We start from the raw sequence: 24,104 nt of genomic DNA on the forward strand, positions 1-24,104 counted from the left end.
GGGCCGAGCTTTGATCTCGGAGGCCTTCGCCTGCCCTCCGCTGTTTTCCGTTCGTTCCCATTCTATATCGTGCACTCGGTTCCAGAAGCCATGTAATAGGCCCCACTTCCCTTCCTTTACAGGCATGCTGATCACCTGCGACCATGGGCTGGCCATTGTTAGGTATGGAGGTAAGAAATAATCCCGGGGAAGGAGGGAGATGCTGGCCCCGCGGTACCTGAGGGTGCTGCTAGCTGAATTTATAGGGCACGCCAGGCCACAGGAGTTACAGGGAAATGTTAAAGGAGAGGCTGTAGAGGGCTCTGTGGGGTAAGCTTTGGGGGCTCCTTGCAGCTAGAGGAGGGAGGTCCTGTCTACACTACAAACACAACTGTGTCAGGGAACAAGCCCAGGAGTTTTAAAAACAGGGCCGGGCCCTGTCTAGGCCACAAAACAGTGCTTTAGTCATGTCAGGCAAGGTGGCCAGATAACAGCAGCATTTGCAATGCAAACAGAACTTTGCAGAGTTCTTCCAGTCTGTGGCCATAAGTAAGGGCGAGGGCAAGGCAGTGGGCTGAAAGCCACACTCACATAGGGGAAGGAGGAGCAGGGCCAGGTGAGAGAGAAAAGGACTGTGACCCAATCAGCGCTCCCATTATTAATACTGCCATGCAACCAGCTTTGCTATTCTGAAACCAGAGCTGGGAAGTCAGAGGTTCCAGGTGGACAGACCTGGCCTGACTCATCACAGCCCTCCTCCTTTGCCACAACTCTACGCATCAGCCGGCATCCACTCCTGAGCCACAGGCGAACTGCAGTCAAGTACCTACGTCCCCACAGCTCACCAAGCACCTCAGTCTGCAAAACTGGGCTAAGGGGCAGGGTAGTACGGTGCATGTACCCCCATCACCTTCCCAGTATCTAATGCTGCAAAACATGCAGCTGTAGCTGGAGTAATTGGGAGGCTAGTATCAACCCTGGTGCAGTTCCGCAGATCACATGTACGATGCATATGATCGGGGAGCAGAGCCCCCCTAGCAAGATCACAGTTTAGCATCTCCTTAACAAACTGGAAATACTGGGAAGGACGTCACTGGGAGACGGTGCCCAAGAAACATCCCCGCCAGTGTGGTGCTGTGCCCGTTTCTTAATGGGGCCCTCGGCACAAAGCAAGTCAGGAAGCGGGACACCTTACGGCAATGAACGCTGTGGTCTTGAAGAACATCATTCTGAGCACAGTCTGAATCCTCCCTTACCCCAACCCAATCCTCTCTGTACTCACGAACTGCAGCGTGGCCCTGCAACCTCCCATGTGCCCTGGGCCCCAATCCTGACCCGGAAGGGCCACTTGCAAGAGTGAGAGATGACTAGCTAAGAACGGCAGCGAGCGCGCTAATTAACCCCAATTGTACCGGCAGATTTGGGGATATGGAGACCTCCTAGAGGGAGATCCACCAGCTACTTCTACACAGGCCAGATAGTAGTGAATTATCCTGAACGAGTGACCCAGGGGTGAAAGAGTCCATAGCCAAGCCAATACCAAGGCCACCTTGCATACAGAGCTCACATTGAAAATAAAAACCTTGGGCCAAATCCTGAGATCCCTGCTCAGTTACACCTCAGCCTTTACTCGGGTAAAACTCCCACAGGCGTAAGGACTGAGAAACCACTGAGTAACAGCTCTGTCCCCCGAGAACCTGAACCTAGCCCTTGCCAATTACATTTGTTAAGCCCCGTCCTTGTTTCGCAGAGAGCACTTCTGCATGCACTGTTACAGCATCTTTCTCCTCTTTTTTAAAAGAATACATATATGCCAGCTGGAGGCTTGTGTGTAGGGTATTAGGGGATTTGCACTGCATGCTGCTAAATTTGATATGTCCTTTAACAGGAGACAAATGGTTCACAAGGCTTAAAAAGTATTGACTTTTCTTTAACAATAAGCGCTAATGGCCTTCAAATAATCAATATTTAAAGTCATTATGGGGTTACACATTATACTGTTAAAACCAAGCATTCCATATTAACCCCATCTCGTCCTCCCAAATCCAGAGCTGCCGGCTTGCAGGAGCGGAGACCGGGGAACTGAGAGGGTCAGGAAACACAGATTGAAAGCGGCAAGGCATGGAAATAAATTTAGATAGGGTAGGAGGGAGGGGGGAAAAATGCACGAGAGCTCCACTTTATTCTGCTTTGCTTCTGATAGGAAGAGACACTTTAAACCTGAGGTAATGGGCAATTGGCACACAGCTCTTGGCTGGTTTGCGGCAGGCAGTTTTAATACCCGTCCACAGACTCCTGCTGCACCAGGGAGGGAAACTAAATAAACCAAAAGGGTTTTTTGAAGAACATGTTGGGGTCTCTAGGTACAAGGAGACATGCACCAACTAGACGACATGTACCACATGATGGGATGATAGAAATAGCTTTAGACAAGGAGGGGCTGGGGGAAATTCTAACCGGTTTTAAAATCAGTTCAGTCAAACCACACCAGGCCGCCTGGATCCTGGTCTGGGCTATGGCCCCAGACAGCTTGAAAACTGGTTTGAATTTTGGGGGGAATCTCATGTAGACCAGGCCAGAAAGTGACGAATGCTGAGTTCACTGGGGGGAAAGTCTTGGGAGGGATTGCAATTGAGCGAGGTGTGCAAAGAAGAGAGCTAGAGTGCAATAAAGCCCGACAGAGGCCCGGGTACACAGATGAGCCAAGGAAGCCCTTCGAGATCAAGAGAAGGAAGCAGGCAATGCAGGAGCTGAGGGGTGCCAGGCCTGGCCCAGAGTTACAGGCAGCAGTAGCAGCAGCATTGGGAAGAGGCACATCCTGAAATCCTCACTAAGTTTTTAAGGCAAAACTTCCATTGCCTTTGAGGACAATTTTGCCTGAGGAAGGACTTCAGAGTTTGGCCCCAGCGTTTCACAGCTACCTGCTAACCAAAGGCCAGCCGGCCCACCACTGGGATTCAAGGAGCTACCGATGGGTGCGCTGATTTTCAGCCTTCCCCCTTCGAATGGCCAGGGAGCCAAACACATGATGATTTCCCAGCACCCGGGGTTTTTCACTATTCTTTATTAACTCAGCTCCCCCCACCTTCCACCCCCCATTATTTTATGTGCTCCCTGGGAAATGATAAATGAAAACCCAGAATGCATTACGCGCCCCCGCCCCCCCCAAGTCTCTGATGCCGTGCAGTGTTAGCCACTGGACAAAGTACAGCTCCACACGAGCACAAAACACACACACGAATCTGAAGTGTCACATAAACCGTCTGGTTTCATCCATCTGCAGAGATGGTTTATGGATCGGCCCTGCCTTATTTTGATCACCTGTGTAATGCACTTCAGATGCGGGGTATAAACATTTTTCCAGAAGAGAGGGGAATGCTAACCTCCCCTTTCCACTCTACCTCCCCGGTCACAGAGCTGGGCCAAATTCCTGAGACCACCCCTGAAGGGCGGAGGCGGATAGAAAAGAACACACAGCCCGATAGGAATAGACAGAGCAGCAGATGAAAGCACTCGCCTTTCACCTCTGAAGACTGGTTCAGATTTGAGGTTTGGCGGGCTCTGCTTGGAACCTAGTGGGTCATTTATTACACACGCATATGCAGAGCCTGGTCTGATGAAGACGCTTCTGTTCAAATGAGGATGTAGTTAGTGACTAGCAGTAGGTGCCACAGGATAAACCAGAGGGCCTAGCACCCCGTGTAGGAAACTGGGAAGCCAAATGTCTCTCCAGCAAAAACAAGCAAGGAAACCCACCAAGGAAACTCAGTGGATCCAAAACAGAGCCTCTCTAGAGAGGGTGGTCTCCTTCCTCCTTCCCATTTCACATGGGGCATAGCATTATAGGGGGGGGGGGAGAGCAGGGTCAAGCTAGAGAGTTTGGAATCTAGAGCCAAACTTTCCCAAGCCCTTTAGTAACATTCAACTAACCAATCTTCACAATTCGAGACCCCATCTTTACAAACACACCTCCCAGATCTGGGCACCCTTTAATTCTGGGTCTGAAACCAAACACCCTGGAGCTTGGAAAAGTCTGGATCTAGACTCCAAACTCTCTAGCTTGATCCTTAAAATACACACAAACCCCCTTGGAAGGTAAGTTTTAGGTAGGTCAGAGGTGAAGCAACGTGCTCCCTGCTACAGAGAAAATTGGGCTTTATCTTCTAACCATGCACATGCACTGTGTGCGCATCTATTTATCTAGGTATCCATGTGGCTCCCCTCACCGCGGAGGCCACGTTCCTGGGATCCACGCACATCTTGGGGTTGTGCGTTTGGAAACGGATGCCTTATGTACATGCGCTTTGGGAACACCTGGCTCCCTGTCCTGTGCTCAGACCACCAGACCCACTGCTGACCAGTGACTATGAATCCGAACAGTGGACAAAAACCGAGCCCCATCCATCTTCCTGAGCATTCATCAGCTCATGGTAATTGTTCCGCAACCCTCTTCACCCCTGAAAATTAAAAAAAAAAAAAAAAACTTTGCCCAACGGATGCAAATTCGTCCTCTGCAAAAAATGTGGTGCCACATTGATAAATAAACCCGGGTTGCCGGTGTGGGTTTTTCCCGCTTGCCATAACTAATAGATGAATTCTTGAGTGGCTAATTATTCTTGCCAGCAAAGCCACTATATTTGTGAACTGACCTGATCCCCACAAAGCTCCCAACAGGAAGCTGAAATGGGATTTTAACACCATGCCCAGCAGCTCACATCCCCTCACATCATGCATTATTACCTCTGCGCCCAGGAAAAGAGACACCATCAATCCACCTGCAGTTTTCTCTGTGTGAGCCAGCTCATTCCACCACCTCTTCCTCCACCTCCTCCTCCACTGCCTACCTGAACCAGACGCCTTTTAGTCTTTCCACACCCTTCCTGCTAAAGGAGCACAAAGGCTACTTTGATTTATCTTATTGACAGAGACAACAGCAGTCAAATACAAAACCCGAGGCCAAGACCAACAGCGAGAGCGAGACCAACAGCGAGCGCGAGGAGGAGAGATTAACCCTCCAAGAGCTTTGTCTCTGCAATCTGTGGCCTTGTCTTCTACAGGCATGCCTAATGCCCTCCTCCGTGCAATGATAAAGCAGCACAAAACACGGCCCTTATGAGTGGGGGCAGCGTGATGCAGGATGACCCCAAGTAACACTCGAGTGGTTAAGGATCTCTGGGGACAAATAACGATCATGGGAACCAATGTCAAGCAGATTTGACAAGCCCTGACCACAGGGCATCGCTGAAGCTGCCTCCTCCCAGCAGGACCCCTGCAATTATCCCTCAGCTCAAAGGATTATCACACCTGAGAACTTTGCCAAAGGAACAGGTAGAACACACGTAAACGTAACCTTCTCGCACCCTCTTCACAGGACCAGAAGGCTGCATACAATTAATCTGTCGGGTCAGCTGTGCCTTGCTCACAAGGAAAGGGGCATAGAAAACCTGCCCAGGTCCAGCTAGGCCAACAGTGTAAACTTTTCACACAAAACATCCAAAAGCTCCTAGGGTAGCTACCCTACCCAGGCACTTGGGGGCAGCTTCTGCACACAGATCCAGCATAAAGGCCTGCCCTGACTTACTCGCTAGGCAAGTCTACTGAAGTAAACAAGGCTTCTGAGAGTATAGGCCAGGGAAGAATATAGCCCTTCCCTTTTATACCCATCAATTCAGACAAGTAGTGGTCTCAGTATCTACAGCACCTTTATGCCGATAAATAGTGGGTTGCAGGTGGGCACAGAAATTCTTACTCCATGCAATAAGACTCTCAACTATTCGTGCCTTTCACCTGAGGACCTTCAGGACCTTCTCAAACAGTAAACAAACATACCCTGTTTTACAAATGAGCATTGGCATCATCTTACAGTTTGTGAAACTGAGGCACAAAAAGGGTAAGTGACTTGGCCAAGTTCACAGAAAAGGTTAGTGTCAGAGCCAGGAATAGAACCCGGGAGTCCTAACTCCCAGTCTCCAATATAATCACTAGTCCACACTCCTTTCCATAGCTGGGAGTAGAACCCAGGAAGGAGTCTTGACTCCTGGTCCCCGGATCTAACTACTAGACCCCTCTCCCTCCATCACTAGCAGAAAGCACACAGATGCCCTAACTTGCAGTCCCCTGCTCTGCCCGCTGGATTACACTTTCTCCATACAAAATTTAACACTCTCTGGCTTGGGCTTCATTATCTTCTCTCCACCTGCCTGGCAGTCCCAGGTAAATCCTGGACTTGATAGCCATTAACATGAGTTTTAAGTTTGCCTTTCCAATGTGCATGTGTACACACACACACCCTTCCATAAGCGCTTCCTCAGCCAGTTCTCCGGCTGGCCTGGCAGCCTTCCAGGCCACACGTAGTCAGAGAAGTTTTCCTACCAACTGGCTGCAATGAAACACGCCTATCTCTGCATTCCTGACAGGTCTGTCTACAGCACGCATCGACTCTATTGGATTGTACTGGATAGGTTAGCCAAAGTGCAGCTGGTAGGACAAAGGTTTATCAGGACCGCCCAGCCCCTGCACACAGAGAGGTACTAGGCAGAGGATTCCCCCAGGGCTATGAGCTGAAAGAACCACCTTCTCCTCACACGCACTCCAATTATTATTCCAGTTTCCTTCCCACTCACCCTCAATAAGAGATCAAGAACTAGAGTGAAGCCCTCCACAGCCCTTTCCAGGCCCCCCAGAGGGTGTCAGCCCTTGTGGCAGCCAGTCCATCTCCCGCCTCTTCATTTCTCCGCTATCCGTGCAAGAAACAAAGGCGGCTTTAATTTAATTACTCTCTGAACTCCTTGATTGCGGAGGGAACATCTTAGAACACAGAGTGAGATAAATGATCTGGGTAAACCAGGTATCCAGCAGCACTGTCTGAGCAAAGAAGCCTCACCTCCAAGTCTTGTCCTTCAAAAAAAAAAAAAAAAATTCCCTCTCGTCAGCGTCTGTCCCAGAGCATCAGTTCCCCTTTTGTTATTACCTGGGACAGCTATAAAATTCTAATTTAAACAGCGTAGCATGTTCTGTGCCAAAAGAACAGGTTACACGATACCGTTAACTCCCGATTCCAAGGCAGGATTTAGACAGACTCTTACCAACAGCCTGAGACTCATAAACCAGGATCTGAAATGCACACATGTACGTCAGCCCCATTCCCACACACCTGCACACACCAAATGAGAGCACATAAACCCACACACGTAATGAGCAAGCACATCCGAGCCTAGAAACGTGCAAACACTGACATGCAAGCGCATACACCCACACCCTTGTATGTGTATGAAATATGCAAGCACAAAGTCACACATGCACATATCCCCCCTTTCCACACACACACTTCCCAAAGACACACACCCATCAACGCAACCACACAAAGACCAGATGACACACATCATGCACGCACTCACACGCACATCCAACCTGGGACATACATGTCTAGTCAATCTACAAGTCCCTTTGTTTTCGGTTTTACTGATTTTTGCCAAAAAAAAAAAAAATCCTGAGTTTTACAAAAGCTACTAAATAATAAATAATAATAATAATAATATTCCATTTTTAACAAACTTCCCTGGAACTTACATGTACAGAATTTCAAGTACATGAATATGCTGATTATGTTAAAAAAAAATCCAACACACACACTAGGGTATATGTGTTTATGTTCATAATAAATTAGTCTAAGTATAAACAAGAGGCTGTCTGTTAAAGTATGGCAACGTAGTGGAAGTTACACACGCAGGCACATGAGGATGTGTATGTCAGTGTCTGAGTCCTAAAAAGAGAAATGCCAGAATTCCCCAGCCCCGGCTCCCTCCTTGGAGACGGCGGCTTAGTAACCAAGATGGCCCAGGTAACCCGGTTGCCATCTCTCCTTCTGGAGCAGGCCTGGAAGCAGAAGAGGTGGAGGACACAGCGTGTGGAGATAGCCCCCTGGCCTCCTACGGCCTCGTCCACTTTTGCTATTTGTTCCTTTTTTTCCGTCCTCCCATCCCCCAATGTTCACCCCCACATTTACCTAGAAAAGTTCACTTTCCGCAACAACTTCCACCCCCTTTTAAAAAATTTTTTGCAATAAACACCCATAAATTCCCAGGACGCTTTAAACAAAATTAAAACTGAAAACCAAGGTCCTCGTCAAGCCAATCCCCCATGGCCAGACAGGCCACGGGAGACCAGCCACCTTCCCGCCTCCCCTTCCAGTACCCACCACCCGCCCCCAAGCCAATCCCCCATGGCCAGACAGGCTGCGGGGGGCCAGCCACCTTCCAGTGCCCACCCCCACAAGCCAATGTCTCCTGGTGGCTTGACAGGCCCCGCCCCGGGGGTGGAGCAAAGCGAAGGGGGCGGGGCTGTCCCGTAGGCCCCTCCCACCCCGCCCCGCCGCCGGTACCTCTCGGGGAAGTGCGTGTCGCGGTGCTGGGGCAGCCCCTGTTTCCGGCGCTGGCTGGACGAGTTGCTGGCCGAGGGGAGATGCGCCTCCATGGCCCCGGGGTTGCGCGCCGCCGCCTCTTGCCGCGCTCGGAGCAGATCTGCGGAGGGGGGAAAAGCCCGCATGAGCCTGCGGCCGCTCAGCGCCAGAGCCGCCCCCGTCCCTGCCTCCCTCCCCGGGCGCCGCCGCCTCCCCGCCCCGTGCAGCGCCCGGTGCCTCCCGCGCTCCAGCCTGCTGGCCGCCTACCCGGCTGCCTCTCCCCGGCGCCGGCCGCGGCTCGCCCCTCCCCGCGCTAATGAGAGCCAGGCTGCGCCGGGGGGCTGCAGGCGAACGGCCGGGCAGGTGCGGCGGGAGCTCGGGGCTGCAGGCAGCCACCGGAGCCGCCTCGGTGTCTCTGCCGCGCGGGATGAATCGCGCGCCTGTGCCCGGGCTTCCCTCACCCGGAGCGAGCTGGCTCCACCGCCCGCGGCCGCGGGAGGAAATGGTGTCACTGGCGGGGGGGTTTATTGACTGAGCCTTCCTGCCCGGGGCCGGGGGGGAAAGTTGGCTCCCTCGCTCGCTCTCCGCGCTGCGCCCCGCGCTAGCAGCAGGGGAACCGCAGCGCAGGCAAGGGGCGGGGGGGCAGATCTGGCCCCGCGTCCGCTGCCAGGGGCCTGGCTCGCTCCCTGGGCCACGGTGCCCACCCAGCGCTGCACCTCCTCAGCTGGCCAAGGCCGTGCTGCGGTCCCCAGCGCCCCCCTCAGCGTCCCCAGGGGGACCCCGCCTGGGAGGCGGAGGGCAAAGAACAGGGAGCTGGGTCTCTTCCCTGCAACTTCAGGCTGAGAGGGGACAGGCCCTGAGCTGGCGGCAGTGAACCCTCGGCTGAGGGGGCTGGAGCCGCTGGACACCTAGGGCCACCCCACTGGGGGCCCAATGCAAATCCAGGCAGGGCCCAGCGGTTATGAGCATCAATACCTGCAATCCGCCAGTGGAGAGGGGATAAGGCCCAGAGTTCAGAGCCGTAGCCAAGCTACCCTGCTGGATTCGACCCCACATGGCTACATTAGCTGCCCACGGGGGCGTACCATGGCTGCCTAAAGTGGCACCAGTCGGCAGAGACCCACCTGGGTGCAGCATGTCGAGAACTGGCTCCCGTTCCCTGACTCGGGAAGTGCGTGCCCTCAGGTCCCCTGCTGAGGTCAGACACACTCCACAGCCCAGCTGTTGCAGCCCCAGGAGAATTAACCCATAGGATCCGGGGCCACAGCTGGGGGGGAGGGAACTGGTTGCAAGAGTCACTGTACTGGGGGAGGGAAATCTTCCTGGGGCAAAGGTTAGGGACACAGAGTGACGCCAGTTTGGCACAGCCCATAGCTGCCCTAACGGGCCCAAACTGGTGGACTAATCAGAACTACAGCTGACCCCGCTCCCCTCCCACAAGAACAGCCATATTGGGTCAGACCAGTTGTCCGTCTAGCCCAGTATCCTGTCTTCCAGCAGTGGCCAGTGCCAGATGCTTTGGAGGGAATGAACACAGGGCAATCTGAGTGACCTAGCCTCTGTCCTCCAGTCCCAGCAGTCAAAGGTTTAGGGACACCCAGAGCAGGAGGCTGCAAGCTTGAATCCCTGACCATCTTGGCTAATAGCCATTGAGGGGTCACACACAGCTCCCGCTCCCACAGAAAAGGGATGGCGCACACACAGGAGACCCAGTAAGAGACCTGCCTATTTCCTGGCCTGTCAGAGGACATCGGGCAGGGTTGCAAAAGTTTTGCCTCCACAGGCTCCACCCCACCCTCCCCATAGCCTCTTGCCCAGAAGATCATGTTCTTCTCCCCTGACCCCCAACAGCATCTCTGTGAACAACAGAACCATGGAGTTAACAGTAAGTCACGGCTCTGCTTTCTCCCCTTGCTGCATCAGCAGCGCTGACTGGCTGGAATTCATATCCCAGCCCATGCTGCCTGCAGAGCCCTGCTGTCCTGTTAAGTCTCACACAACACTTACTCTCCCCCTCACCTACCTGGAGCCTCAGCAGTGCCCAGAGCTGGGGTGGGGGTGAGGGGTTGAAGGGAGGCGGCGGTTTGGCACTTGCAAACAGACTATGAGAAACATCTGCCTTGGTCGGGCTAGTGCGTGGGCCGCGCTCCCCGCTGGGAGGACTCCTGCTGCTCAGCCTTGGGGCACACGCGGGGAATTCCATGGAAAGGTTTCAAGGGAGGTGGGGCATGAGTCAGGCAGTAAATCAGTCCATCGCTACAGCAGGGAGGGTAGAGCTGGCCGCCCCAGCAGCCTTTCTGGACAGCATAGGGCTGTGCACTAGAGGCTACTTAGTGGGATGGGGAAAGGGGGTCATGCTAAGAGCCCCATCTAAGCTCCTTGGGGGGAAGCAGTCACATCCCTCCTGCTTCACTCACCTTTTGCAGCTGGAGATTCTCACTTTTAAGGGGGGGAGGGGTGTAGGGAGGAGATTGCCTCACGTAGGGCAGAACAGGGGTCACTGCAACGCCCCCCTCCCCACTGAGCTCCTGCTCTCAAGCTGAGCTCACAGAGCCTGAATCTTTCAACCCTAACTCGGAGTGCAGTCTCCCGCCTTAAGCCAAGTCGCTGAAGGCTTGTCCACACAGGAAATGAAACCAGAATAGCTAAGGGGGCTGCAGTTCACACCTCAAGTTACTTCAGTGCAAGGCAGCATGTGCGCACTGTTATTTCAGAATCTGAATGCCCCACTGCACAGGAACACAGCAAATGCTGGATGGGATCCGAGCCACAGCCCTAGAGCACTGTGATTCTGAAATAAGTATCTATATACAGACTTGCATCAAAATAACTAACTGTGTGACTTACAATCGCTGTGGTTCCATTGACCATATAGACAAGCCCTGAGCTGCTCTGACTCAGTTTCCCCCACCTGTAAAATGGGGGTATTAATTCCTCCCTGGCAAGATCATTACAGCACACTATTAGCTGATGTTTGTACACATTCCAAGCTGGGCATTGCTGTGCAAGTGCCACACTTTACTAATTATTCTATTTGATGTATTTATCCACCAGAGGGACCAGAGCAACCCAGGACGACCGATGAAAACGCTAAGGGGATTAGTTACAGATGAGACAGCCGCCTGCATTGCAAGAGACTCTTTCTGGAGTGCTACCCCACCACAGAGTTAACCATCAGGAGATTCCCCGCCTCCAAGCCGTGCTCCTTCCCCCACGCTGGGCTTACCTCTCCTCATCTACTGCCTACACACAATTCCGGGGCACCCTACCTCTGCACGCTTGCACCAGCCCAGCAGTGAAACCTCTGCTATTGTCTTCATGACACACTGGAAAACACACAGACAGGAAACCCCCTCCTCACACCCACTATCTACTGCTCTGTGTCAGAGGAAGCCAAGACAGAGTCGAACTGAATGTACTTGAATAAAGGAATAGGGTGTTTGTCGGAGTATATATTATAATCATTATTATCCTTTGTACTTCTGCAGCACCTTCCATGAAACGCTCATAGTGCTTTGCCTGCATTAACCCCTTAGCCATAACCAACCTGTCATAATTATTAATACCGTGCTTGTACTGCTGAGTGACAAGTCAATTCGCCTCTATGCCTCAGTTTCCCCATTTGTAAAAACGGATAATTCTTTCCTACCTTTACAAAGTGCTTTGAGATCCAGGGCTGAAGAGCACTATAGAGGTGCTTAAGATTACGCTATCCCCATTTTACTGATGGGAAAACTGAGGCACAGGCTCGCCCACAGTCACTAGGCATGTGTGTGCCAGAGTTGGGACTAGACCCTCATGTGTCTTCATTCTCAGTCCTGTGCATTAGCCAGAAGACTAGATAGTATATAGTCATATATGTGAATATGATTTTTTTTTCCAAATTCAAATATGAAAACATACTGTCTACACATGCCTGTGTGCACACATTGCACGTGTATGGATGCACATACACGCCCCTCCCGCACAGGCTGAGAACCTTTCCAGAAACACAATAGCTATTTAAATATCTGACGCCCATGCAAGGAGGCTGGAAAATGGATGCAGCAAGGACATGTCCTAAAGCTTTCAAAAAGCTGCAGCCAGGCCAAATGCCCTCCAGTGAAAGGTTCTCCAGCTCCAATCTCTGAACACTGTTCAGTCTCCTACGTCTGCTTCCCGCTTTCTCTTCCTCTCTCTCCTCCCCCTCAAGATCATCCGGCAGAGTTGCCGCCGCCGGATTTGATTCAGACATTGTACAGTACCTACAACAGTGAGGTCCTGGTCAGTGACTGGGGGTCCTAGGCACTATGAGAATACAAATAATAATAATAGCAACACCAGCACTGCCTACAGTGAGTAGATCTGAAATGAAGAGGGAGGTCCTGGAGCATCAAATCCAGCATAAAACCCAGGGGACGGGTGTGCATCCTCACGCTGCGCTATACCAGAGTTCCCCCTCATATCTCCCTCAGAGCCTGGTAGACCACTCTCCCCACTGCCCCAGCAGCAAACACCCAGCCTCCCTCTGCATTTCCAGAGGTTGAAGTGGGGAGCTCATGGAAGTGTAGCATCATGGCTCAGGGGGTGGTGGGTAAGGGAAGAGAAAGCCTTTCACCTCTAAATCACCATTTTAAGCATAAGCAGCCTGCATGATAGGAGTACTCTGGGTCTTGGTCCAGTTCCAACATCACAATGAAAATTTACCACTACCCCACCCAGTGCTTTTAACAAAAACGAATGATGAGGAACACAGGAATTTGCTGGACGATCAGCCAAGCAATGGTTCATCTCGTTCAGTATCCTGCTTCCAACCAATGGCCACTATCCGCTACATCAGAAGAAGGTGCAAGAAACTTCCCTGGTGGGCAGTTATGGAACAACCTGCCCCATGGGAAGTTTCTTGCTAACTCTGAGCAGTGTTTGGGTTACAGCTTGGAGCATGACGAGTTCTATCCCTTCTATTTTCTTTCCTATCCTACGGCATGTCACCAGCCATGTTCTCGTTACCCACACAAGTGTCCAATACACGTCAACTGCCTGAACTCCCTTAGCTGGGGGGGGGGGGGGGGGGCTGGGGTCCTCCCAGTCAGGGCTGAGACCCATTGGTGGAAGAGCAGGTTGGGGTGGAAATCCTCGCACAGCCACCGCCTGAGCTGTGGATAAACAGGACTTCGGTCCCTAGGGCACCTCTTGCCGCATTCATGTACATGCAAACTCATTAAAAAAAGAAGAGAGGGAACAAACATTAAAATGATCTATATTTTTAAACTGTAAAGGCATGTATGAGAGAGGGAAACAACAAGCCCCATCAGATCACATAAAAAGCCTGCAGAATTCGCCGAGCCAGGGACCATGCGCCTCCGATGTTTATAAATTAATTATCTGAAAAACCCGGGTCACTCCTTATTGCCACAGTGCCTGTAATTTAGAAGTCTGGCATGCAGCCAATTCCAGAAGCTGCATTGATCCTGAATGACCGCAACAACTCCCCCGTATACCTTCCCATCTCCTCCTCCCCTCCCGTCGCTCCCTGCCTCCCCCACCCCATCGCCTAGCCCCTCCTCCCCCACCCCGGAGGATCTGTTATTTACAATCCTGCACTCTGACAGTTGGGAAATCAGAGTGATTGACACCGCAACGCTGGTGGATAGAGGTTCCAGGCACGGAGAGGGACTGAATTCAGAACACGGGATGCTGGGAGGAAGGCAGCAGCATGTGGGAGGGGGAATGGGAAAGAAAAGCAATTAAAAAAAGAGGGAGATTTCTAAATTATTAACATTTTCTAAATAATTAACGTTATTGGTGCCTCCGTGTGAGCCCGCAGATAAACTGCGCTTTGTCCTGGCACTAATAATTTATAGCCCAACCAGAGGCCTGTGGTGTGGCGCTAATCCAAAACACACTGAAGTTTTGTCTTGTCAACGTTACACAAGAAAGCCTGTCTGTGCAGCGTCCCCCTCTCCTCCTGCCCACCCCGAAACCTCAAAATCGGACCCCCCCCACACACTCCCAGAAATGCTGAGGAGACAGTTTAATCATCATTTTAAAAAATGTCAGGCTTTTTACTGCAATGAGCTGCTCTGGCGATAGAAGTGCTGTGGCATCAGCTGCTCTGGTGCATGTGCTATGCCTGGGGTGGGGGGTGTTTTCCGTGTCTGGTGCCCAATTTGTGCCCAAGTGAGTTGGGCCTATGTGTTGGCCTGTTGTGAGTCTGTGTAATGAGCCTGGGTACATGCATATAGGTGTGTGTTGCATATGAGCTTATGTATCGTGCCAGCGCACACGTATATGTTGTATATGGTTTGTGAGTTGTGCCTGTGTGCACACTGTGTACCCATGTTGTGCCTGTGCATGTATTATGTCTGCTGTGTGTACTGTACTTATGCGTAGGTGCATGTTGTGTGTTCAACATGTGCATGTGGCATCTTTGTGTAAGCATATGTCGTCTATTGTGCTTGTGTGAGTATCGAGCATGCACAACTTGTGTGTTGCACCTTTGTGTAAGCGTATGTTGTGCCTCTGTATAGTCCTTGTGTATACTGTACTTGTGCATGTCATGCCTATGTGCAGTTCTGTATTGTGCCAGGGCCCACTCACTGTGCATGCTGCTTCTGTCTACCGTTGTGTTTGTGTGTATGTGTGTGTGTGTGTGTGTTTGTGCCTATGCACGGGCTGTGCATGCACTGTGCTTGTGTGTATTGTGCCTCTGTGGAGATGTGTTGTGTGTCTCTGCATAGCACCTATGTGCGTGTTGTGCGTGTGCTGCTCTCACACGCATTGCGTGTCTGGGAAGGTGCATGCTGTGCCTGTGATGCTGAACAAATCCTAACTCTACATTAAACAGGATCACCTTCCTGCCACCCAGAGAAGCAAATCAAATCAAATGGAGAGTGGAAGGGGAAGGCAGCCTCTTTATTAACCTAACAAGCAGCCCTGGGGATTTACTCCAGATTGGAGATTCTCCTTCAAGTCTTCACCAGATACCTTGCTGATGCTGCTCTGCCTCTTATCCCTCCCTCCCCCAACCCCTCTCTCTCTTTCTTTCTTTCTCTGGTTAATCCATGCCAGATACAGTTTGGCAGCTGAAGGCTTTACGTAGAGAGAGGTTCAGAGGAAGAGAGCTGGACATGGACTAAGGGATCTTGTGCCGTGTAATTTCTATCTCCCAGTGACACCTTCACCTTCTGTGCTCAGTTAGTTGTCAAATCTCTCTCGCCAACAATCCCTCCTGCTCCACCCCCGTTCTCCCAGAGATTCACTCTGGACACCCCCTCACTCACCTGCTCTTGCATCAGAAAAGGCAGAGGGCACATGCACAATTAATGGCTTTGTTTTGGCTACAGCCAGTCCTGGGCCAGCATGTCACACATGCCCAAGAGAAGGGAAGGTGTACACACAGACTGACGCCTGTACAACACGTGTGGGCTCTCTCACCATGACCCAATTTCCCACTGGCTGCTTTGCTAACAAACTAGTGCCCCTACAGGTGATGCTCGCGTTACCTCGAACACCGTGTGACTGGCTCTGAGTCGAGCTCCCCAGTATGAGGGACAAATACTTTGATTTTTATTATTTAAAGCACAAACCATAGGACTAGAGCACAAACTCTCCCGAAGAAGCCGCAATATCCCCAGGATAATGGAGCAGAAGCAGCGAGACACAAAAACCTGTTCATAACTGGTGGTTCTTTTGAAGGGCTGGGTTGTTTCTTATTTTGCACTGATGTGGCTGCACTACTACAAATCCCTTGTGTAGACGAGTTGCACCAGTGTAAAAAAGGACTGGCACACATGCAGCTTATCCGACTTTAAGTCTACGCCAGCACAAAACACTTCCTACGCTGGTGCAGCACCATCCTCACTCGGGTTTTCTCCATCCGTGCAAAAACACCCCAGTGTAGCAAAAGCCTAGACTACTCTGAATTAAACAAGAGTGAGGAGGAAGAATCTTGGCTTCCCCATAACACCCAACACAGCATTAGACAGCCCAATGTCCTGCTTTGTTGCTGGTGTTTTGTGGCTGCAAGGAAAGCAGTGCCTGGAAGCTGCCTACGGTATTCTTGTGGCAAAGCTCTGATGAGACTCTCACAACCTGAGTATGCTGGGCACAGAAGAGGTTTCTCCCTTTCAGCTCCGAGGTTTACCAAGCCTCTGCCCACAGCAGATCTGGTTTCAGCTAGAGCGGGACCAATTCATCTACAGAACAATGAAGTTACACACCAGGGATGAATCTGTCTGTCTATCCCCAGACACGCATTTCCCACTGGCTTATGCATTCTCCTGCTGAACAGTTTTCATTGCACCCTGGGCTTATTTGCATGGTACTTTTCTCATTCCTAAAAACACGGTGAATTGAATCCTCATAAGGTGGCGGGTCATAAACACCAGCTACAGCCAGACACATGGCAGGCAGGTGCTGTATGAATTTCCCATGCACTGCACTGCCAATGCACTTAAACTACATCCTGCAACACTTCATGCTACTCCAGCGCTGGATCCTCTCACAGAACTGCCACTGCACGTCAGTGACCACGCCCCCTCATTTGTCCCAGCCCATAGCCTCTGCTCAGCCAAGCCTGCCAACCATTCTGGATGATGCCAAAGGGCGGGGTGGGCTTGTGATGAGATGAGACTAGGCAGAGACCCACTAAATTCACTCCACTTGTGACCAAGTCAGACTTGCACCAAGGATTCTGAATATTCGGGTTGACTGTCTCCAAGACAAAGAGAAAGGAGGAAGGGGAGAGGACCCTGCGCTACTGATAGATCGGCTGCAATCACAAGCTAATTGTCTAAGCTTCTCAGAAGCAAAGCTCACAGCAGAGCCACTCCATTCTCACCACTAGGTGTTGTTTCAGCCCATGACAGTTGCTAGATGAAGTATCAGAGATCACAGGGAACTACTGAAACAAGAGACTTAATTAAACACATTACAAATCCAGCCCATTCCTCCCGCCCCGAAAGCCCGTACCACCGTGGCTGGGGACTGCCATGCTGTTGGCCAACTGGTAGAGGCGCTGCTGCTGCTGCTCCTCAAAGGTGCTGTGTTCGTTCAGGGCTGACATCATCCGTCTGTAGTGTTCCTCTGGGGTCATCTGAGTCACTGAGTCTTCGAGCACGGGCGTGTGGGAATTTTCTGAAGAGTAGAAGGTTTTAAAAAAGAGAGAGAGAGATGGAAGAAATCACATCAGTGCAGGGAGACCAGAGAACTAGACAGAGAACGAAAGTCAACTGATATCCTCCCTCAATACCACAAAACACATGCATATGAACCTGACACACAAAACCTCCAAACTTAACCCCTCCCCCGACACAAATGCATAAGCACCCAACTCCCTCAAACACATGCGCACACCCCCTGAACACACAAAATCTGCAGACCCACCCCCCTCAACCATGTATATATGCTCCCAACACCCCTTCCAAACACACGCATATACTCTTAACACAAAAAACCTTCAAACTCAGCATATGTGCACGCACTTACACACACTCACTCTCGCTCTCTCTTTCTCTCTCTCGTTGGAAGCCAAGAGTGTTACATTACAATCAAACAAAATTACAGGCAAACTCACTTTACCTAAGGGGGTAAAGGAGGACAGTTGCTGCCACAAACACAGGATGAAAGACGTATTGAATTCTCGTCCACACCCCTTGGGGGATGCTAGTTTTCTTTTCAACTAACGCCTAAATAGACACCCACCCCTTTTTTTCAAGCCTGCCATTTGAAACATGCTTGGAGGAGGTGGCTACGGAGAGGGGGAAGGTGATCCCTCACTACGGAGATGCTCATTGCTCAACGGCTTCCTGTAGATGAGTCTGAGAACTGCAGTACAGGTAGCACGCCACCAGTTTTGCTAGGAGCAGCACTGACAATCCATCCGCTCAGCTATCGAAAGGGAAGTCAGAGAAACAGTCTCTCCAGGTACTCGTACGGCCGAGCGCCCCAGTCATTACAGTTTTTATCTTCACAACACTCCTGTGAGGCAGGCATGGGGAACGGAGGCACAGGGCAGAGTAAGGGATTTGCCAACGGTCCGTCACACAGAGAATGTGGGTGTGAGCTGGGAACTGAACCCAAGTCTACTGAGCCCGAGTCCAGCACCCTGCCCACAATTCTACCCCAAGAGAAAGCGAATGGTCATGTTCTTCAGGTGTCACATGGGGACTCAGAATCTGAGTTCCTTTGCCACTGTCTCCCTATATGGCCTCAGTCAAGTCACTTAATCTGACTCTATGCCTCAGTTTCCACATTTGTAAAATGGAGGTGATAATTCTTGCCGACCTCCCAAGAGCACTGTGAAGGTAAATTAATTAATGTCTGGGAGGTTACTGCAATGAAACAATAGTTATAAAGGAGATGCAGTTATCAGACCACCGCTCCCCCTACCCCCGTCCCAACTGGCTCGGCTATTTGCAAGAGAGGAGCAGTGATTGTCACTTATTCAGAACGCTGCAACCTTGACCTACACCTCACGACGATGGGTGCTGTGAAGAGGCAGAGGACAACTCCACTGATTCCCTCATTAGCTTGAGTAGCTGAATAAGAATCAGTTGATGTCTGAGTAACAAGCACATGATTCTTAACCGAACCCTGAAATCAGCTGGACGCCTAGCCCCCAGCAGGGCCACAAGGGGAAAAAAACCATACAAACTACCCCAGCCCAGCCCTGATATAACTTATGGGGCCAACCCTCCTTCCATTACTCACAGGTGCAGTACCAATGTCTCCAAGTAAGGTGGGCAAGTTCTGCTTCCCCCCACTGAATCCACTGGGATTGCATGGATAGTGAAGGCAAAATTAGGTTCAGTGACTAACAGATTTACCGCATACATCCCTGCCTCCACATTCGCCAAGCCTTGCTGAATCCCTTTCAGAAAGGCCCCACCTGCTCCCTGGGCAATAGGGACCCCACTATAGCAACCAGGGGAGACAAAATCCAGAACAGCTTTTGTTTACTGTAAGCAGAACTCAGAGTAATTACCACACTCGCGCCTTGGCAGGGGCTGCTCCAACACTATTTTATCTTGGATCATCCCCACAGGCAAAACCTTTTCATTACTCACAGAGAAACTCCCAATAACAGCTTTAACGGGCAGAGGGAAGGGGGGGAGGGCTCCTGCCCATTGTGTAGCTTCACTAGAATGCCAGCGCGTTGACTGAATTAGAGAGCAATCTATTAATGGAACCATTGTGTGCACGCTCGGAGTTCTCTCTCCTTCGCTCCCCGTCTCCACCTCTGAGCCCTTCAGGCCTTCCCGGCAGTGCCGCCATGTTGGCCCCAAATCCAAGATGGCAGCAAAGGGACAAATTCCAGTCACTTGACACTGGTGTCACCTGGGGATGCTGGTGCTTTGACTCGCACTCTGTCACATGACTAGAGCTATGTATACACCTCTCGGACAACCAAGAGGGCCCCTGGTCTGGATATCCCCTTAGAGGAGGATCACTGAGGGGAGCAAGCAGCATTGGAAAGGCAGCATGGTACAATGGATAGGACACTGGACTAGGACTGAGACGACCTGGGTCTAATCCCAGTTCTGCCATTTCCCTGCTGTGCAAGTTCAGGCATGTTGCTTCACCTCTCCTTCCCCATCTACTTTTCGCCTGTCCTGTCCCTTCAGAGCATAAAATGTTTGGGGCAGGGACGCTCGGCCCCATGTGTTTATTGAGTTCCTGGCGCAGTGGGGCCCTGATCTCAACTGGGGATGTTACTGTCATAATCAATAAAAAAAAAAAAAAAAGTTCCACCTCTTCCAAAACACCAAAAAGAGAATGAAGCCAAAAAGCTTATAATATCCTGGGTTTCCAATCTCCAAACGCCACCCTCATTCACACGGCTCCTTTCCCTTGTGAGTATAAAGCCCAGAGGATGAGCACATGATTTCTGTCCAATTTTGCTAGGGTCAATGACAGAGCTCCACTCAATTTCTCACCCAGCACAGCACTCTGCAACCAGGGCTACAAACTGCAACCACTAAACGACACCCTAGTGACACGTTTCTGTATCTCAAGGACCATGGACTTCCTGTGAAATTCACAGGTTCAAAGCCCGAGTCGAGCTGCGCAGTGCTAGGAATTGGACCCCACCCCTCCAATGGGGTGCATCTGCCACACAACCAATTGACTCAAAAGAGGAGTGGTGGATAATTAGAGGCAACCGCGGCAACCGCTTGTGCAGCAGGTGGCCAGTGCTTTCAGGAAAGAGCAAAGGGATTGGAATTCCCCTCCAAATCACCTCCCCCGACTCTCCTAGCTGACAAGACCGCCCACAGCCTACTGCCTTCCTGGCACCCCTCCTCCCCAGCAAGCTCAGAGAGGCATCAACTGTCTCAACCCCCCTCTGATGCTCTTAACTGGAGCTCTGAGGAGAAAAACCACAAGACCCAGACCCCGATTTAGGAAAATCACTGAGGTTTCTTCACAGCCGTGTTATTAGGAAAAAGGGGGGGGGGAGATAATGACACTTAATTACCATAAACTCTATCCGATCAGCCCCAGAGCAGATTTCAGGTGCAAGGTGGGAGGGCGGGGAGGGAGAAAAGCTGGATTTCCACACTTATAGTTGGAGATTTCACATGACTCAGCCAGTGATAATTCCAGCTTCGCGGCAGCTTTGCTGTCTGCTTTTGTCATTACCAGGGGGTAATGCGGGAGACTGATCTTGTCAAATCTCCTCCAGCCGCCAGGTGTGAAAAGGACTCCAGTGTCGAGGCTCAGAAGCAAGGGCCTAGACAGACATCTGCTTGTCTCTCTGCTGCTCTCCTGGCCGGCCCCCCTAACCAGGGCTCTGGGTGTGCGCACGTGAGTGCGGCTCTCTCCCCATCACTCTGTCAACACAACGACAGCGTCACAACCTTTTGTGCCCTCCAGAAAGTCAGCTACAAGGGAACCAGACCTTCAGAGCGGGCAGGCTCGCCGCAGTTCTGTGACGCAGACTACGATGCCACTGCCCCTCACTGCTGACGGCCTCCCCGCAACGGTGACACACTGGGGCTTCACAACTCAAGGTGGGAAAACGGAACCCTTTGCTTGAGACTCGTCCCCTGAGCAAGGCATCGCATAATTCCCCTCCAATAGGGCTTACCGCAGATAGACCCTCTCCTTTAACACCCACTAGCTAAGAGGCAGCTGGGAACAGCTACCAGCCCCCACGAAGCCGGGCTCCCTTCCTGGTTCCTCTAATCAGACAGAGAGGGCAGCATGCAGCATTGTCCTTTGCCCTGTGACCTCAGCTATGGCCAAAGACTCAAAGCCAGAGCTGAGTGTTAGGATCGTGGCCACCTGGGTTTTCTTGTCCCAGCCAACAGACCGCCTGCTCCTGTGCCCATCACAGCCCAGCAGGGAGGTTTGCTACAAACTTCAGTGGGAGCAGGAGCAGGGCCAGACTATTGTTCTTCAATAGCTTCTTAAGTGGAGAGAGGTCTGGACCAAACACATGGATCTGGAGACCCCCCCATTTTGGGAGAGTCTCGATCTGAACTGTCCAGCTCTGGCCCACGGCCAGGGCCAGGTCTGTTTTTGTATAAACTGAAGATCCAAAGTAGTGCTGTTGGTTTGTAGGGTTGTTGGGTTTTAAGTGATTCACAGAAGGCAAGAAGAGAATGGCGGCGCCACGAGGTCATCCAGCCCAGGCAAGGTCGCTTCCTACCGTGTATTTTCCAGCAGTGAGTCCAGCCTCCTTTTAAATCTCCCCAACTGAGGAGGCTTCTAACAGATTTATTTTTCAGCAGCTCAAATAGAGAGAAAAAAAAAAAAACCCTTTCTCCCTGATTTTTCTTCTCTCGCTCTCTTTGCAATAACGCAGTTTTATTCTCGGTCTCCAGGGATCAGAGGAGCACATCTCCAGACCATGCTGTTGCTGCGGGAGTGAACATTTTACTGGGGAATTGTCTCCCAGGGAGAAAGCTTCCTCCATGACCTGCCAGCGCAGCCCTTGCTCTGAGCCTCTGATACGCTCACATTTCCATATTAGACACGAGAACGTTCTGCTCTGTTTGACAGCAATGCTGGCGTGGCCCCGTTTCCACCGAGATAGGGCTCTCTTTTGATCTCTGGTGTGTGCATCGGGGAGGGGGAAGGGAAGGTTACCACTTCGGTCCTGGAAGGGCTTCCAGCCCTACAGGTGTTTTTTCACTCAGTCAGAGGAAAGGAGTGATTTCCTCGGCTGCCTCTGTTCTCCTTGCTTTGTGAGATGCAGCCATGGTGTCTCAAGATGTGCCGCAGGAGCAGAGTCACTTTTCCCGGTCAAAAGGCCGTTTTGGAGACAATGCTGCCGTGCCCGGAGTGACAGCTGCATCTAGGGCCGGCATGTGATATAATGGGATAGGCCCTTCCCATGGGGTTGTAGACAGGGCCGAGGCAGAGTACACAAAGCAGGGGAGCAGCCGCCAAAGGCCACTTTACCCGAGCAAAAGACCCCGGAAGATTAGCTGAACCACCGGAAGGTACAGATCTACTCTAGCTCACCTGGCTCCTAAGGCAGCCGTGCCTGGGGCAGGTGGAAGCACTGCAAGGTGCCACGCTGCGAGGGGATTAGGGGAGGGACAGGGAAATTCAGGCCAGGGTTTTGCCTCCCTCACTGGTGCCACTGCCCACAACTGTGAACTGGCAGACCCAACTCCCGTCTAGTTTTGTTGCTGAAAGCAGCAAGCGTCCCACCCACTGTTGGAAAGGGAGATTGGGGCAGTCCAGGAGCTGCCGACTCTGCTCAGGGTGTGCCCTTGCATTGCTCTTGCACAAGCCCTGCCTGGATGCCTTTCCAGCACTGCTTTAGCTAATTAAGGGATGGGTGGGCTCTTTCCACTCATCTCCCACCTGCACATGCATGTACGAGTCCCAGCCGCACAAACTCCCTCTCCTACCAAACACCCCAAGACAGGTTCTAGGTCACCATGTCTCAATAACCCAACACAGGTAGGTGCCCACTTTCTAACACTCCTGGAAAGTCACATGTTTGCCAGGGTTGCTTAGCAGCTTGTCAGCCACCCTGGGGGGAGCCAATCCCATCTGATGGGGGAAGCGCAGGGGAATCCTGCAACAAGGAGGTATGGATGTGGCTGTTCTGACACAGTTAAAGGGTGGTTCCCTTCTGCAGCACAGACAGCACCCTCGGCGTGTTTTAATCCCACCGTCAAATTACGGTAAAGTCTTGGTTACGGCTGAATTTGCAATGCAGGCAGGCAGAGCTAAAATGTTGAGCCAGTGTTTCAATATCTATCTTAGGCACTTATCTGGCCTCCATCAGAACAGTATCTGAGTACCTGGATTGGAGCAGGGATTCGAACCCAGGTCTCCCAAGTCCTATGGTAGTGCCTTAACCACTGGGCAATGGTTCCTCTAACTCTTTCCTGTACACACGTGGAAGATGTGCTTCCCTACAAGGCCCCCATCCACACTGAGAAACTCGTTGAACACTTCCCGCAAGTTGCCTTTCCATATAAAGAACTGCTGGTGCTACCTTAGGAACGTTATGTGACCGTGAACGCGACAGGAAGCGTCCACAAGAAAGTGTCCCAATTAACAAGAGGCTCACATTATTCAAAAGAAGCATGAGAATGTCTTCTCTAGCCTCTCCAAGCAACTCACTGCCACAAGATAGTGTTCCGTGTCTGTACAGCACCGAGCACAATGGGGTTCTGGTCCATGACAAGGGCTCCTAGGCAGCACCACAATACAAATACATTATAAATAAATAACAATATCCTTGAGGTCAGAGCTCAGCAGGATTCAAAGAATGAGTCTT

General features: G+C 51.5%; 1 protein-coding gene across 12 annotated transcripts in view; it reads right to left on the minus strand.

The window, feature by feature from the left end:
- The window catches only part of SAMD11 (sterile alpha motif domain containing 11), a 299,306-nt gene that overhangs the window by 23,310 nt on the left and 251,892 nt on the right, over window positions 1-24,104 (minus strand). For all 12 annotated transcript variants that reach the window (XM_065575103.1, XM_042852879.2, XM_042852878.2 and 9 more), the window contains 2 exons: window positions 17,330-17,494; window positions 8,360-8,498 (listed from right to left, as the gene is read on the minus strand). In XM_065575103.1, the coding sequence (XP_065431175.1) occupies window positions 8,360-8,498; window positions 17,330-17,494 (304 nt within the window). The remainder of the gene's footprint in view (window positions 1-8,359; window positions 8,499-17,329; window positions 17,495-24,104) is intronic.

This window comes from Chrysemys picta, chromosome 21 (genome assembly GCF_011386835.1).
Source record: "Chrysemys picta bellii isolate R12L10 chromosome 21, ASM1138683v2, whole genome shotgun sequence".
In the NCBI taxonomy this organism is placed as follows: domain Eukaryota; kingdom Metazoa; phylum Chordata; order Testudines; family Emydidae; genus Chrysemys; species Chrysemys picta.